This window comes from Myiozetetes cayanensis, unplaced genomic scaffold (assembly GCF_022539395.1).
Source record: "Myiozetetes cayanensis isolate MyiCay16 unplaced genomic scaffold, myiCay2020 scf30, whole genome shotgun sequence".
NCBI classification, from domain to species: domain Eukaryota; kingdom Metazoa; phylum Chordata; class Aves; order Passeriformes; family Tyrannidae; genus Myiozetetes; species Myiozetetes cayanensis.
This window is the reverse complement of record NW_026087522.1, coordinates 3,464,033-3,479,695: the sequence shown is the minus strand read 5'-3', so window position 1 is coordinate 3,479,695 and position 15,663 is coordinate 3,464,033. Positions and strand designations below refer to the sequence as shown.

Here is a 15,663-nt window from a genome sequence, read left to right as displayed (position 1 = left end):
CCCTGTCAGGGGGGCGAGGTTTCGGGGGCTCCCCCAGCCCCGAGCGGGGTGGGCGGTGTCAGTCTTCCACCGCCAGGGGGCGCTGCGGCGCCCGCCTTCTCCCGGCGGCGCTCTGTGTGCACAACCGGAAGTGTCCGTGGGCGACCCGGCCAAGATGGCTGCGGGCATGGAGGGGTCCGGCTTCGAGCACATGGGGCTGGACCCGCGGCTGCTGAGGGTGGGGGGTTCGGGGGGGCTTCGGGACACGGGGAGGGGGCTCGGCCCAGAGGGGAGGCCTTGAGGGGGCTGAGAGAGGTTTGCAGTCACTGGCGATCCCCACCCTCGGATGGGAGTGTCTTGGGGGGGCACTGGGGACCCCGGGTTTGGGGGGGATGTCTGTGGGAGGGAGTGGGACAGTGAGGACGCTCGTTTTGAGGAGGGGGTATCTGTGGGCCATGGGGGGCGCTGGTGACCCCACCATGGGGAGGGGCTGTCTGTGGGGGGTCCTGTGTCCCCCACCATGGGCAGGGGCTGTCCCTGCTCTCTGTGGTGACTCTGGTGCCCCCCTCAGGCGGTGGCAGAGCTGGGCTGGGCAACCCCCACGGCCATCCAGGCCCAGGCCATTCCCCTGGCACTGGAGGGCAGGGACCTACTGGCACGGGCCAGGACGGGCTCCGGGAAAACGGGAGCCTACGGGCTGCCTCTGCTGCACAAACTGCTCAGCATCAAGGAGGTGAGGGCACGGGGGATGAGGGGTAGTGGGGGGCATCCTGGCAGGGGGATTATGGGGTAACTTTGGGGTATTGAGTGGTGGGGGGCACCATGGGGCATCCAGGACAGGGTGGGCTCTTTGGGGCAGAGGGTGTCCTTGGGGTCCCTGTTTCCCCCTGGTGTCAGTGCTGGTACCCACAGGCTGTGCAGGCACTGGTGCCCTCGGGGATGCCCTGTGTGCCCCAGTGACAGCCCCTGTCCTCCAGGCGTCCCCAGCACTGCCCCAGGCCGTCCGTGCCCTGGTGCTGGTGCCCTCGGCGGAGCTGGGCCGGCAGGTGGGGCATGCTTTGCGCCAGCTCTCGGCATTCTGCACCCGCCAGCTGCGTGTGGTGGACCTGTGCTCCCAGAGCGACCCTGCTGCCCAGAGGTGAGGGACCTGTGTGCCCTGTGTGCCCCCCTGACCCCCCCTGTGTGCCCCCCTGTGCTCCCAGAGCGACCCTGCTGCCCAGGTGAGGACCTGTGTGCCCTGACCTGTGTGCCCCCCTGTGCTCCCAGAGCGACCCTGCTGCCCAGAGGTGAGGGACCTCTGTGCCCTCTGTGCCCCCCGACCCGCCCTGTGCTCACAGTGACCCTGCTCACAGAGGTGAGGCACCCCCTGTGTGCCCCCCGTGCCCCCTCAGCCCTCCCTTGCCCTGTGTGCGTGCCAGGCCCGTGCTGATGGAGCAGCCTGACGTCGTGGTGGGCACCCCGGGGCGGGTCCTGGCACACCTGGGCGGGCACAGCCTGAGCCTGCGGCACTCGCTGGAGCTGCTGGTGCTGGATGAGGCCGATCTGCTGCTCTCCTTTGGCTTTGGGGACGACATCAAGGCCCTGCTCTGGTGAGGGGACACAGGGAAGGCACGGGGGGCGTGTGGGGCGTGGACAGGGCACGTGGGGGCAGGGATGGGGGTACTGCAGCCACTGCTGGGGTGGAGAGCATGGGGGACAGTGCCAGGGGTTTGGGGGCACTGCTGGGGTGGGGGGGCACAGGGGGCACTGATGGGAGCATGGGGGCCAGGGATGGGAGTATGGGGGGCTCTGCTGGGGGCACTGCCAGGGCTGGGGGGAGCAGCGGGGCTGGAAGGGGTGGAAGGCACAGCCAGGGGGTTGAGGGGCACTGAGGGGTTAGTGGGCACCACTTCGGGTTTGGGGGGCACTGCTGGGGTTTGAGGAACATTGTTAAAGGAGGGGGACTTGGGGGCACAGTGGGTTTTGGGGGCATTGGCAGGGCTGGGGGGCATGGGGGGCCTTGAGGGGGGCAGCAGAGCATCACCAGCTCTGGTGCCAGGGAGTTTGGGGGGCACTGACCCCCCTGTTCCCCCCAGCCACCTGCCCAAGATCTACCAGGCCCTGCTGGTGTCAGCCACATTCAACCCCGAGCTGGAGGCGCTGCAGGAGCTTGTGCTGCACAACCCCGTGAGGAATGGGGGGCTAGGATGGGGTTTGGGGGGGGCTGGGAGGGGTTTGGGGTGTCCAGGAGGAGGTTTAGGGGATCCAAGGAGGATTCAGAGTGGGCACAAAGATGGGAAAACGCTGGGATTTGGGATCACCGCCCCCCAGCAACAGTTTTAGGGGACACAAGAAACCCAGAGGACGTTGTGGGTACCACAGCCCCCCATCTTTCCCCTTTTTCCTCCATCCCATCCCACCCCATCCCATCCCATCCCATCCCATCCCCATGTGCCCCCAGGTGCTGGTGCTGCCCCCAGAGCCGCGGCTGCCAGGCCATTCGCAGCTGCAGCAGTTCCAGGTGCGCTGTGGGACGGAGGAGGACAAGTTCCTGGTGCTCGTGGCCCTGCTGCAGCTGCGGCTGCTGCGGGGCCGGGCCCTGCTCTTCGTGAGCAACCTGGCCAGGGCCTTCCGCCTCAAGCTGTTCCTCGAGCAGTTCGGCATCCCCGCCTGTGCCCTCAACTCCGAGCTGCCCGCGGCCTCCCGGTATGCCAGGGGGCTGGGGGGACCCTGGGGTGTCCCTGGGGTCACAGGGGTGTCCCTGAGGGGTCTCAGTTTGGGATCCCCCCGCGCCCTCCGCTCCGAGCTGCGCACGCAGTCACGCCCAGGGGCTCCTCTGTGCCAGGTGCCACGTCATCGCCCAGTTCAACCGCGGCCTCTACGACTTCATCGTGGCCACCGATGAGGAGGGGCCTGTGGAGACCCCCCAGCGTCAGGCACGGAAAGGGGGGTCCCTGGGGTGAGCACGGGGGAAGTCGGGGGGCTGGGGGGCTCAGGGGTTGGAGGATGTCACCAGGGACCCATTGGTGCCACCAGTGTCCTGTGGGTTGGTACCAGTAACCAGGAGGTGACAATGGGGGCCTGGGAGTGCCACCAATGCCCTGAAGGTGCCACCAGGGAGCCACTGGTGCCACCAGTATCACATGGGTGACACCAGTGTCCTGTGGGTGTCACCAGGGACCAGGGTGGCCATCGTTGTCCTTTCCCTGTGCGACTGCATCCCCTTGTGGGGCTCAGGGGGTCCCTGTGACCGTGGCCTCACCGTGCCCAGGGTGACCTTGTGCCCAGGGGATCCCCTTTCCCAGCCTCCCTGTCCCCATATCCCAGATCACCACTGGCTCTGGGTGTCCCTCCCGAGCACCCCCAACCTCTGGTGTTCCTGTGTCCCCCCAGGAAGGGGAAGGGGAAGGGGAAGGCCAAGGACAAGGGGAAGGCCAAGGCCCAGGATCCCGAGTATGGGGTTGCCCGGGGCATCGACTTCCAGAACGTCTCGGCCGTCATCAATTTCGACGTCCCTCCCACGGTCGAGTCCTACATCCACCGCGTGGGCAGGTCTGTGGGGGCACGGGGGGGACCCCCAGGGGTGCCAGGCTGGCCGTGGTCCCACCCTGTGTCCCCCCTGCACCCCCAGGACAGCCCGCGGTGACAACCCTGGCACAGCGCTGACCCTGGCGCTGCCCGAGGAGCACGAGGGGCTCACCCGCATTGAGGATGCGCTGGCAGGAGGTTTGGGGGTCCCTGTGCCACCTGGGGGGCTGGGGCACACTGGGGGTCTGGGCTGACCCTCTGTGTCCCTCCAGAGAATGGGCAGTCCATGCTCCAGCCCTACAAATTCTGCATGGAGGAGATCGAGTCACTGCGCTACCGCTGCCGGGTACGGGGGCACCGGAGGGGCTGGGGGGACCAGGGAACTGCTGGTGGCACTGGTGAGGTCCTGGTGGCACTGCTGGGGTGCTGGTGGTGCCAGGGGGATTCTGGTGACACTGAGGGGGTCCTGGTAGCTCCAGGAGGGTCCTGGTGACACCATGGGGGTGTTGGCGGTATTGGGGGGGTCCTGTGACTCAGAAGGGGTGCCAATGTGGGAATGGCACTCTCTGACCCCCCTATGCCCCCCCAAAGGATGCCATGCGCTCGGTGACCAAGCAGGCGGTGAAGGAGGCGCGGCTGCGCGAGATCAGGGACGAGCTGCTCAACTCCGAGAAGCTCAAGGTGATCCCAGGGGGTCCAGGGAGAGGTCTGGGGGGCCCAGGGGCTCCCTGGTCAGTACCAACCCCCTCCTTGTCCATGGCCAGACCTATTTTGAGGACAACCCCCGGGACCTGCATGTGCTGCGCCACGACAAGCCCCTGCACCCAGCCATTGTGAAACCTCACCTGAGAAACGTGCCAGACTACCTGGGTACGAGGGAGCGGGCAAAAATGGGGCACAACAGGGACTGGGGGAGAAATGGGAAATAGGCAAAACTAGGGGGAAATAGGCAAAATGGGGACAAAATGGGCAAAAATGGGGGGATTGGGGGGGAAACGGGTCAAAAGGTGGCAGAAGGGGGTGATTTGGGGGGCAGGACTAACCCCCAGTGCCCCCCTAGTGCCCCCCAGCCTCCGGGGCATTGCCAGGCCCGGCCCCAGGAAACGAAAGGGCCCCCGAGTGCTCCGAGGGCCCAGCGCCCGCAGGGGGAAACCTGCTGTGAGTGACCCCCAAATCCCCTCCTTGAGACCCCAAACACCCCTAAATCCCCTGCACATGCCCCTAAATCACCCTCGCTCCCCAGAATTCCCCCTGAATCCCAAATTACCCCCTGGACCCCCAAATCCTCCCTTCCAAAGCCAAATCACCCCTACTCCACCAAATCCCCCCTGAGCCCCCAACCTCCCCAAAATCCCCCCTTGCTCCCTGAAATCCCTCTAAATCTCGCCCTGGACCCTCAATTCCCCCCCCCACTCTCAGATCTCTCCCCTGAACCCCAAAATGGCCCAAAACACTCCCAGATATCCTCCCTGAGCCCCCTGCAGATCCCCACCCTGCTCTTCTTTTCCAGGCCCGTGGCACCAGGAACCCTCTGCAGAGCTTCAAGTTCTCCCGGCATGGTGCCAAGGGCCAGGCTGTGCCCACCCCTTGACCCCCTGTGTGCCCCTCCAGGGGCCTGGGGGCTGTGCTGTGTCCCCCCTGCATCCCCCCGGGGTCTGGGGGCTGTGCTGTGCCCAATAAAAGTGCCAGGGGCTGGTTTTGGGGTGCTGTGTGTGCGGGCGTGGTGCCCGCCGTGTGTGACGTGACAGGGCTGGGCTGGTGACGCAGGTGTGGGACCGGGCAAAGGTGCCGGAGTGGGACCACCCCCCTTATCACCGCCCAGGGCCATAAAGGAGGGGGCAGGGACACCCTGGGGGATGGCACCGATGGGTTTGGGGGCTTGGAGCCCCTCGGGCACTCGGAGGGGATGCTGTGGCAGGGTGGCACCGGGCTGGGGTGGCCCAGCCCTGCCTAGTGATGTCAGTGCCCGCCCAGACACTTATCAGGGCCCCAGACACTTATCAGGGTTCCAGGGCCTTATCGGGGTCCAAGGCTGCCCTGCGGCCCTGACCCCTCCCTGGCACTGGGCACAGGGCACTGGGGTGTCACACACCCGTCCACAGGGATGGCACACACCCAGCCACTGGGATGGCACCTACCTCTGCCCCAGGATGGCACCCACATGTCCACCAGGATGGCATTGGGATGTCACCCAGCAGCCCCCAGGATGGCACTGGGGTGTCATCCACCTGTCCACATGGATGGCACCAGGATGTCACCCATTTGCCTCCCGGGATGGCACTGAAATGTCACCCACCCACCCCCTGGCATGGCACCAGGATGTCAGCCACCAGGATGGCACCAGAAGGTCACCCGCTCGTCCTCGGGATGGCACTGGCACATCCCTGCCCACAGAGTGGGGAGCACAGGGGGGGTTTCCCTGCAGGACACACCTGTGGCACCCACCTGGCACTGCCACAATACCGAGGGTGACCCCACACTGTTCCTCCTTCCCTCATGCCCCTGTGCCCCCGCAGTGCTCCCAAACCCCCCCAGTTTGTGCCTACATGCCCCATTTTTTGCCCAAGTTCCCTGTTGTGCCGGGTTTCCCAGGAAACAACTCCGGCCCTGCCCCAGGATCAATTGATCGATCGTCGTTAATGATTCCCTGGGTTAATGATCCCCCGTTTACAGCCCCGGACAGGGCTGATTGGCCTTGTGGCTGTCAGACCAGTGGGGCCCTGCCAGGACAGTGCCTGCCCCGGGGGTGCCACCCCATATTAAAACAGGCTGGGTGGTGTCAGGGACACCCCTCTGCCACCATGGCGGGGTCCCTGGCGCTGCCCAGCGCCCTCCTGGCAGCCCTCCTGGCAGTGGTAGGAACTGGGGTGGCACTGGGGGGATATGGGCACTGTGAGGGGGAGGGCTGGGGGGCAGGGTTTGGGGGACAGTGGTGTTGCGCCCACTGGGTGCGTGATGGGTGACAGCGGTGGGGCTGAGGGTGGCAGAGTGAGGGGGAAACTATTGTGGTACCCTTTGCATAGTGATTTGAGGGCCTAGCAGTGACAGAGTGGGGAGGGCACCGCTGTGATGCCCATCGGGTGCCTGTTGAGTGCTCTTTGGTATTTGGGGAGCTGAGGTTGGCAGAGTGGGGGGACACCTGCAGTGCCCACCAGGTGCCTTCTGGGTACTGTTTGGATGCCGACAGTGCCATCCCCCTCCCCAAACCCCTTCCCACCTCCCCCTCTACTCCCCCAGGCCTCCCCGTCCTTCACCCCGATCCACCGCGCCGGGTACTGTGCCTTCTACGGCGAGTGCGGGCGCAACCCCGAGGTGAACGTGTCGCTGGTGCCCTCCAACGTGCCCTGCCTGTCCAACACCCCTGCCCGGGAGGCTACGGACACCCTGCTGACCCTGCTGCGCTCCGTGTGCCCGGACCTGGTGCGGGGGGACAATGAGACCACCCTGGTGTGCTGCACCTACGGGCAGCTCAGCGCACTCCAGCTCAGCGTCGCGCTCTCGGGCACCGTCCTGGCACGGTGCCCGTCCTGTGCCCGCAACTTTGCCAGCCTGTACTGCCACAACACCTGCAGCCCTGACCAGAGCCTGTTCACCAACGTGACGCGGGTGGTGAACCGCACGGTCGTGCCCGGGGTGCCCCGTGTGGCAGTGGTGGAGTACCAGAGCTTCTACCGGCAGCACTTCGCTGACGCCGCTTTCTCCTCGTGCCAAGGGGTGCGGCTCCCGGCCACCGGCGGCTTTGCCATCGCCACCATGTGCGGGCGCTACGGTGCCCAGCTCTGCACCACCCAACGCTGGCTGGACTTCCAGGGCGACAAAAACAACGGGCTGGCACCGCTACAGATCAACTTCCAGCTGGTGCCCAACGGCACCGAGCCAGGCGATGCCATCGAGCCGCTGGACGCGCGGGTCTGGCGCTGCAGTGAGGCGCCGAGTGAGGATGAAGAGCCCTGCTCGTGCCAGGACTGTGCCGAGTCCTGCCCATCAGTGGTGCCCCCCACAGACCCACCGCCCCCGTTCCGGCTGGGCGAGGCCGACGGCGTCCTGGTCCTCTGTGTTCTGCTCTTCGCCTTCCTCGCCATCACCTTCCTCGTGTCCCTGCCTTGGCAGCGGCGCTCCAAGGGGCTCACGGTGTCGCAGGCTGTGCCCGCTGCCCGTGGGTGCTCGGAGCGGGTGGGCAATGCCAGTCACCAGGCCCTTGCACGGGCGTTCCGCTGGTGGGGGACATGGGTGGCCACACGGCCCGTGATGGTGCTGGTGGTGGCCATGGTGGTGGCCGCGGGGCTCTCGGCCGGGCTGGTGACCCTCCGGCTCACCACGGACCCTGTGGAGCTCTGGTCTGCGCCGGGCAGCCGTGCCAGGCAGGAGAAGGCCTTCCACGACCAGCACTTCGGGCCCTTCATGCGCACCAACCAGGTCATTGTGACAGCGCCGGGCAGGGCTGGGTCTCTCTACAACTCCGTGGTCTTCGGGGCCAAGAACTTCAGTGGGATCCTGGCCCAGGACGTGCTGCAGGCGCTGCTGGAGCTGCAGGAGCGGCTGGCAGGCATCGAGGCCTGGGCACCGCAGGCGGGCAGGAACGTGACGCTCAGGGATGTGTGTTATGCCCCCCTGAACCCTACAGAGCCCACCCTGAGCGACTGCTGTGTCAACAGCGTCACCCAGTACTTCCAGAACAACCGCTCCCACCTGGCACTCACCGCCCTGCAGGAGGATGGCAAAGAGACAGGCACCGTGGACTGGCGCGACCACCTCATCTACTGCGTCAAGTGGGTGCTACGCCACGGGCATGGGGGGCACATGGGGGATCCCTGGGGGGATGGCTGGGGCACTTTCTATGGGGCGCCCACTATGGCACAGTGCCCCTGGGGAGCCCAGGAGTGTTTGGGGTGATGTCCATGGGACCCTGGCCATGCGGTGGTGTCGGTGGTGGGGGGCTGGGGTGATTCTTGTGGAGCTGGGGGATTCTCCATGGGGTGCCCAGTATGGCAAAGTGTCCATGGGGTGCAAGGCTGTGGGGTTGGTTTTCTCTCTGTGGGTCCCCCAGCACTGGCAGGTACCCACAGGGTGCCAGGCTGTAGGGTTGGGGTCCTCTCTTGGTCCCCCCTCACAGCTGGGTCCAGGTGGGCACAGGGCAGTGCCAGGTGTCCCTGCTCACCCCCTGGCACCATGTCCCCACCAGCTCCCCGCTCTCCTTCAAGGACATCACGGCGCTGGAGCTGAGCTGTATGGCCGACTACGGCGCGCCCGTGTTCCCGTACATCGCCTTCGGGGGATACCAGGGTACGAGGGGAGGGGGGCATAGGGACCTGGGGGTGGGGGGCTCTGTGGGGCAGGGGAGACCTGTGGGCACAGAGACAACTGGGGAACAGGGGCCCTGTGAGCAGTGGGGGTCCCTGTGGGGCATGGGGGCACCTTGGGGGGGACAGGGGTCTGTCTCTATGGAGTATGGGGGACCTGTGGGCAATGGGGACACCTTAGGGACAGGGGTCCTCATAGGGTATGGGGACACCTGTAGGGCAGGGGGCACAGGGACACTCTGGGGGATAGGGGACTCCATGAGGCAGGGGGGGACCTGTGGGGACTATGGGGTGTCCTGCTGTGTCCCCCTGTGCCCCTCATGTCCCCCCATGTCCCTGTGTCCCCAGACTCAGAGTACACGGAGGCCGAAGCTCTGATCATCACGTACTCCCTGAACAACTTCCCCAGCGGTGACCCCCGGCTCGAGTGGGTTCTGAGCTGGGAGCGCCAGTTCCTCGAGGTGGTTCAGGATTTCCAGCGCTCGCACAGCCCCAATCTGTCGGTCACTTTCATGGCCGAGGTCAGACCCCTCCCGGTGTCCCCTGTGTCTCTGTGACCCCCCTGTGTCCTCTATGTCCCTGTGTCCCCAGTGCCCCCATGTCACCCGTGACCCTGGTGCCCCCAGTACCTCATGTCCCTGTGCCCCCAGGTGCATCAGGTGGCCCCTGTGCCCCTGTTTTCCCCCATGTTTTTGTGCCCCAACATCCCATGCTCCCATTCTCAGGGTGGGATGGGGAGTCCCCGGAGTGCCCGGTACCCCCTCCCCTGTCCGTGCTCCTCATTTCCCCTCCCCTGTCGGTACCCCCTTCCCTCATTTCCCCTCCCCTGTCGGTGCCCTCCCAGCGCTCCCTGGAGGACGAGATCAACCGTACGAGCGGGGAGGACTTGCCGGTGTTCGCGGTCAGTTACCTGCTGGTGTTCGCCTACATCGCCCTGGCCCTGGGCGAGTACACGGCCTGGAGCCGCGTGCTGGTGCGTCCGGGGGGTCTGGGGGTCTCAGGGGTCTCGGGGATCTCCAAGGGGTGTCCGGAGCGTCCAGGGGTTCCGGTGGGTTCCGGGGGTCCCCGGGGGGTTCCGGTGGAGCCGGGAGATCCCGAGTGGTGTGCCAGTGGGTCCAGGGGGGGTCCTATGTGTTGTCCAGGGGTTCCAGGGGGTTCCGGGTGTCCCATGGGGGTCTCGAGGGGATTCAGGGGGGTCTCGGGGGGTGTCCAGGGGTTCTGGGGGGTCCCGGGGGGATCTGGGGTTCTAGGGCGGCCGGGGGTGCTGAGTGTAGGTGTCGCAGGTGGAGTCGAAGGTGACGCTGGCAGTGGGGGGCATCACCGTGGTCCTGGGGGCCGTGATGGCCTCCATGGGGCTCCTGGCACTGCTGGGGGTGCCTTCGTCCCTCATCATCCTCGAGGTCGTGCCCTTCCTCGTGCTCGCTGTGGGCGCTGACAACATCTTCATCTTCGTGCAGGAGTTCCAGGTCCGTACGGGGGAGGGACACCGAGGGCAGGGAGGGGCATGGGGGCACTTGGGGGACAGAGTTTCTGTGGGGCACGGGGGCACTTCTGGGATTCTCATGGGCAATGTGGCCCTAGGGGGACACCTGGGGGTCCCCATGGGGCAGGATGGGGAGAAAGGTGCCCAAGGGGCACAGCAGCCTGTGGCAGCCCCAAGGCCGGGTGATGGCTGCCCAATGGGGCCCCCTCATGGGGTGGGAGGGGTACCTTTGGGGTTCTCCCCAGCGTGGGGGTGATATAGGGTCTCCCCTGGGGTGGGGGTGCCCCATGGGGTTCTCTCTGACCACCTCTGTCAGCAGCAGTCACAGCGAGAGCCAGGCGAGACGCGGGAGCAGCACCTGGGGCGGGTGCTGGCGCAGGTGGCACCCAGCATGTTGCTGTGCAGCATCTCCGAGGCCATCTGCTTCCTCCTGGGTGAGCCTGGGGGGCTCTGGGGGCACCGGGGGGCACTGGGACACAGAGGTGGACCAGGGGCACAGGGACCTGGGGACACTGGTGGCATGGGGGGCACTGGGAGCACAGGGACACTGGGGAAATGAGGGGAGGAACAGGAGCACAGGGGGGGCACAGTGACGTGGGGGCATGGAGGGACATGGGGATGCACAAAGCACAGGGGGCACAGTGACGTGGGGGCATGGAGGGACATGGGGGTGCACAAAGCACGGGGGGCACAGTGACGTGGGGGCATGGAGGGACATGGGGGATGCACAAAGCACGGGGGGCACAGTGACGTGGGGGCATGGAGGGACATGGGGGTGCACAAAGCACGGGGGGCACAGTGACGTGGGGGACAAGGGGGATGCAGTGGGGGCACAGGACCACATCACAGGAGCTGAGCATGGTGGGCACGGGGTGGGAACAGTGTGGTGCAGGGGGCTGGCACAGTGCTCGCTGACGTGGGGGGCCGCGGGGTGCCCGCTGAGCCCGCGGTCCCGCAGGTGCCCTCTCATCCATGCCCGCCGTGCGAACCTTCGCCCTCACGGCCGCCCTCGCCATCGCCTTCGACTTCCTGCTCCAGATGTCGGGGTTTGTGGCACTGGTGGCACTGGACACCCGGCGGCAGGAGGTACCACCCTGAGGGGTACCAGAGGGGGCTCTGGGGGCATGGGGAGGGCACAGGGGGTGGGCACAGGGTAGGGCATGGAGTGCCCAGAGTAGGTACGGGGTCCCCAAGATGCATATGAAGGTCCCCAAGGTGGGCACAGGGTGGGCAGTGGGTGCCTGGGGTGGGCAGGGGGCACCCCGTGGGGTGCAGGGGGGCCGTGGGGCTCCCATACCAACCCCATGTTTGCCCCTAGGCTGGGCGGTTTGACCTGTGCTGCTGCTGCAGGACGGGCAAAGGGGGCCCAGAAGGGAAGGGGGCCGGGCTGCTGCGGCCCCTCCTCGAGCGCTTCTACACCCCCTTCCTGCTGCACCCCGTCGTACGGCCCTGCGTGGTGAGGGGGGCACCGGGGGCACGGGGAGCAAATGGGGGAGTGAGGGGATGAGGGGGGTGTGGGAGGGATGGCATGGGTGCCCATGGGGGCACTGGGGCACGAGGGAATGAGGGTCGTGGGGGTGGGGGACTGGGGGTTTGGAGAGGCACCACGGAGAACGGGGGAAATGGGAGGCACAGGGGTTCTGGGGTGTCCTGACAGGTGGGGAGGACATGGGGGCTTGGGAGTGGGATGGGACATGGGGGCTGGAGGGGACCTGGGGGTTTGGGAGCGAATTTGGGGGCTGGGGGTTCCCGGGGAAAGCTGGGGGTGTCTGGGGTCCTGGAGGTCCCTGACCAGGTGCCCTCCAGGTGCTGCTGTTCCTGTTCCTGGCCTGTGCCGGGCTGTTCCTGATGTTCCAGGTGTCGGTGGGGCTGGACCAGGAGCTCGCCCTGCCCAAGGTGGGGGCCGGACCTCGGGGGGTGGGGGGGCACAGGGACAGAGAGGGACAGGAGGGGACAGCAGGGTCTGAATGGGGACATCCAGGGGGGTGGCCCCTAGAGAGGGATCTTGGGGACACGGTGAGGGGGTGACGTGGCCCTAGATGGTGACACATGGAGATGGGGTGACTCTCTGGGCCCCGCAGGACCCTGAGGATGTCCATGGGTGACAAAGCCCTATAGGGTGACACATGGGGATGGTGGGACCCTCTGGGCCCCCCAGGCCCTGGTGGGTGCCGGGGGGTGCCCGTGCCCTCCACGCTGATGGGGGTGCCCCCAGGACTCGTACATGCTGCAGTACTTCTCGGCGCTGAACCAGTACCTGGCCGTGGGAGTGCCCACCTACTTCGTCACCACGGGCGGGTACAACTTCTCTTCTGCCAACGGCACCAACGGCATCTGCTCCAGCGCCGGCTGTGACCCCGATTCGCTCACCCAGACCATCCAATACGCCACCAGCTTCCCCAACATGTGGGTACACAGGAGAGGTTGGGGGGGCAGGAGGAGGGGTGCCCAGCTCCTGCCAGCCTTGTGTGTCCCCTGCCAGGTCCTATCTGGCCATCCCGGCCACCTCCTGGGTGGACGATTTCCTGGACTGGCTTAACCCCACGAGCCGCTGCTGCCGCATCCACCAGTTCGGGCAGCACAAGGGGGAGTTCTGCCCCTCCACCAACAGTGAGTGGGGGCTGGGGGGCACAGGGTGGATATGCCACGGTGGCCAGTGGGTGCCCGGTGGTTCTTGGGTCTACATGCAGCGTCCACTGTGGTGGCCATTGGGTGGCCCTTGGGAGCACACTGGGTGCCCCCCATGGCTGACCTGCTGTGCCCACAGATAACCTGAGCTGTTTTGGGGGGCAGTGCCTGAAGGTGCTCCGGCGCCCCACGGCCGAGGAATTCCAGCGCTTCCTGCCCTGGTTCCTGCGCGACCGGCCCACCCTGCAGTGTGCCAAGGGGTACGTGGCACCAGGGGTCCCCTACCCAGACATGGTCATTAGTGCGTAACCCCCCACCACCCACCCCCTGGGTGCCCCCCTGGGTGCCCCCTGACCCCCGTTTCCCCCGCAGGGGCCTGGGCGCTTACGACACTTCTGTGAGCATGTCCGAGAACGGCACCATCCTGGGTGAGTGCAGGGGGTGGTGGTGTGGGTGGGGGGGTGCCCGGTGGGCCCCTGGGGGTGCCCCTGACCCCTCTGCTCTGTGCCAGCCACCCGGTTCATGGCGTACCAGCGCCCACTGCGCACCTCGCAGGAGTACACGGCGGCTCTGCGGGCAGCCCGTGCCCTAGGGGACACCCTGACCGACACCCTGCGCAGGGTGCCCGGCACAGACCCCCACTTCAGGGTGTTCCCCTACACGTGAGTGCCCACCTGGGGCCGGGGGGGCCATGGGAGGCAGCGGATGGGGAGGGGGGAGAGGGGCGCGGTGCTGGGGGGGCAACGCTGGCTGGTGTGGGGTCAGCAATGGGTGCCCAGGTCAGGGTGCACAGCACAAGGTGCTGGGGGTGCCCCAGTGCCCTTCTTGGGAGTCACACATGGGTGCCCCAGTCAGGAGTCAGTGGGGGTCCCAACTTAAGGGGTGCCCAGATAAATGGTGCCCGTTGTGGGGTGCAGTGGGTGCCCCAGCACCTGTACTGGGGATCACAAGAGGGTGTCCAGTTGAGGGGTTCCCAGTTAAGTGGTGCTCCAGTTAGGGGTGCTCAGTTAAGGGGTGGCCATCCAGTGGTGCTGAGGATGCCCTTGCTGGGGTCATTGTGGGTGCCCAATTAAGGGATGACCAGTTCAGGGGTGCCCAGGTCAGGGTCAACATGGGCACCTCAGTGCCTCACTGGGGTTAACAGGCGTGCCCAGTTCAGGGTTGGGGTTGCTGTTGGGGTCCCAGTGCCTGTCAGGGTTTCCAGTGCCCATGTCAGGGTGCTGATGCCTGTGTTGGGGTACCCGGTGCCCATTTTGGGGTACCTGGTGCCCATTTTGGGTGCCTGGTGCCCTGTCACAGTGCCACATCACAGTGCCACCCCCGCAGGGTGACGTACGTGTACTACGAGCAGTACCTGACGGTGGTGGTCGAGGGGTTAGTGACGCTGGCAATGTGCCTGGTGCCCACCTTTGCCGTGTCCTTCCTGCTGCTGGGCATGGACCTGCGCTCCAGCGTTGCCACCCTGATCACCATCACCATGATCCTGCTGGACACCGTGGGGGCCATGGCTCTCTGGAATGTGCCCTACAACGCCGTCGCCCTCATCAACCTTGTTGCGGTGCGGGCACGGGGGGCATGGGGGGCACTGGGGACACAGGGAAATAGGGCAGGAGGGGTGGCACGGGGACATGGGAAATGTGCGGTGGCACGAGGACATGAGTGGAATGGGAACATGGGACACAGAGGGTGGCAGCAGGACCTGGGACACGTGGGGTGGCACAGGGACTTGGGGCAGGCGGGTGGCAGAGGGGTTTGGGGGCACAGGGGGTGGCAGCAGAGGGGGTGACACGCCGTGTCCTCGCAGGCCGTGGGCATCTCGGTGGAGTTTGTGTCCCACATCACGTGCGCCTTCGCCCGCAGTACCCAGCCCAGCAGGGTGGCACGAGCCACCGAGGCCACCATCACCATGGGCAGCAAGGTGGGCACAGGTGACACTGTGGGACCCCCAACCCTGCTGGGACTGGGGGTACGCCACAGCACCCCAAATCCTCCAGGGGGGCTGAAGGTGACACCATGGGGCCCCCAACCCTCCCCTGCTGTGCCCAGGGGGCTCAGGGTGGCCTGGCCACCCTGTCCCTGATGGTGTCCCTGCTGTGCCCGCAGGTGGTGGCCGGGGTGGCCATGACCAACCTGCCTGGGGTGGTGGTCCTGGCCTTCGCCAAGGCCCAGCTCATCCAGATCTTCTTCTTCCGCCTCAACCTCATCATCACCCTGGTGGGGTTGGCACATGGCCTGGTCTTCCTGCCCGTGCTCCTCAGCTACATCGGTAAGGACCCCCTGGCCCCACCCCTGGGACAGTGCCCTGGCCCTGTGTGCCACCCCCAGGGCACAGGGACAGCCTGGCACCCTCCCTGTTGTCCCCACAGGGCCCAGTCCACGGGTGCCAGCAGGGGACACACCAGGGGACACACAGGGTGCAGGGCTGGGCCTTGGCAACCCCTACTTCAAGGACAAGGACAAAGACAAGCCCGAGAAGGGCTGAGCCCCCCTGGCCCCTCTCGCTCCCCCCTCGCCCCCACTGCTGCTGCTGTTCTATTTAAACTGGTTTTCTCAGAGCCTGCACTGCGGAGTCTGGACTTTAACTGGGCTGGGTTGGGGGCGTGTCTTGGCTCTGAAGTGTCACGGGGATGGGGACACGGGGACAGGATGTGTGTGGCACAAAGGGCACTGTGGGGACAGGGACATGGACACTGTGGGGACAGGGCTGTGTGGGGCACATGGGCAGTGTGGAGACAGGGACGTGGGGGCCCCAGGAATGTGTGGGGC

General features: G+C 66.4%; 2 protein-coding genes across 2 annotated transcripts; both read left to right on the top strand.

The window, feature by feature from the left end:
* The first annotated feature begins 145 nt into the window (after positions 1-145).
* Positions 146-5,182, top strand: DDX56 (DEAD-box helicase 56). The gene is made up of 14 exons (XM_050325936.1): positions 146-217; positions 551-712; positions 957-1,117; positions 1,398-1,568; positions 2,055-2,145; positions 2,420-2,664; positions 2,804-2,917; positions 3,352-3,510; positions 3,590-3,684; positions 3,759-3,832; positions 4,078-4,167; positions 4,251-4,356; positions 4,547-4,644; positions 4,997-5,182. Exons 1-14 carry the CDS (start codon positions 155-157, stop codon positions 5,075-5,077), a joined length of 1,710 nt encoding a protein of 569 aa, XP_050181893.1. The 5' UTR covers positions 146-154; the 3' UTR covers positions 5,078-5,182.
* A 258-nt stretch (positions 5,183-5,440) lies between these two features.
* On the top strand, positions 5,441-15,558 carry NPC1L1 (NPC1 like intracellular cholesterol transporter 1). Its single transcript, XM_050325935.1, has 19 exons — positions 5,441-6,341; positions 6,724-8,255; positions 8,669-8,769; positions 9,135-9,307; positions 9,631-9,759; positions 10,070-10,252; positions 10,589-10,703; positions 11,228-11,355; positions 11,588-11,725; positions 12,076-12,165; positions 12,485-12,675; positions 12,752-12,879; positions 13,037-13,157; positions 13,270-13,325; positions 13,409-13,559; positions 14,224-14,455; positions 14,702-14,815; positions 15,001-15,163; positions 15,264-15,558. Exons 1-19 carry the CDS (start codon positions 5,637-5,639, stop codon positions 15,377-15,379), a joined length of 4,566 nt encoding a protein of 1,521 aa, XP_050181892.1. The 5' UTR covers positions 5,441-5,636; the 3' UTR covers positions 15,380-15,558.
* The last annotated feature ends 105 nt before the right edge of the window (positions 15,559-15,663 follow it).

Bases quoted from the DNA above. Each gene is read 5' to 3' on its own strand.
- NPC1L1 (XM_050325935.1), top strand. From the start codon at position 5,637: ATGGCACCCACATGTCCACCAGGATGGCATTGGGATGTCACCCAGCAG. The intron at 10,704-11,227 runs GTGAGCCTGGGG...GCGGTCCCGCAG, and splicing joins GGCCATCTGCTTCCTCCTGG to GTGCCCTCTCATCCATGCCC. The intron at 12,880-13,036 runs GTGAGTGGGGGC...CTGTGCCCACAG, and splicing joins GTTCTGCCCCTCCACCAACA to ATAACCTGAGCTGTTTTGGG.
- DDX56 (XM_050325936.1), top strand. From the start codon at position 155: ATGGCTGCGGGCATGGAGGGGTCCGGCTTCGAGCACATGGGGCTGGAC. The intron at 3,685-3,758 runs GTTTGGGGGTCC...GTGTCCCTCCAG, and splicing joins TGAGGATGCGCTGGCAGGAG to AGAATGGGCAGTCCATGCTC. The intron at 4,645-4,996 runs GTGAGTGACCCC...CTTCTTTTCCAG, and splicing joins CCCGCAGGGGGAAACCTGCT to GCCCGTGGCACCAGGAACCC.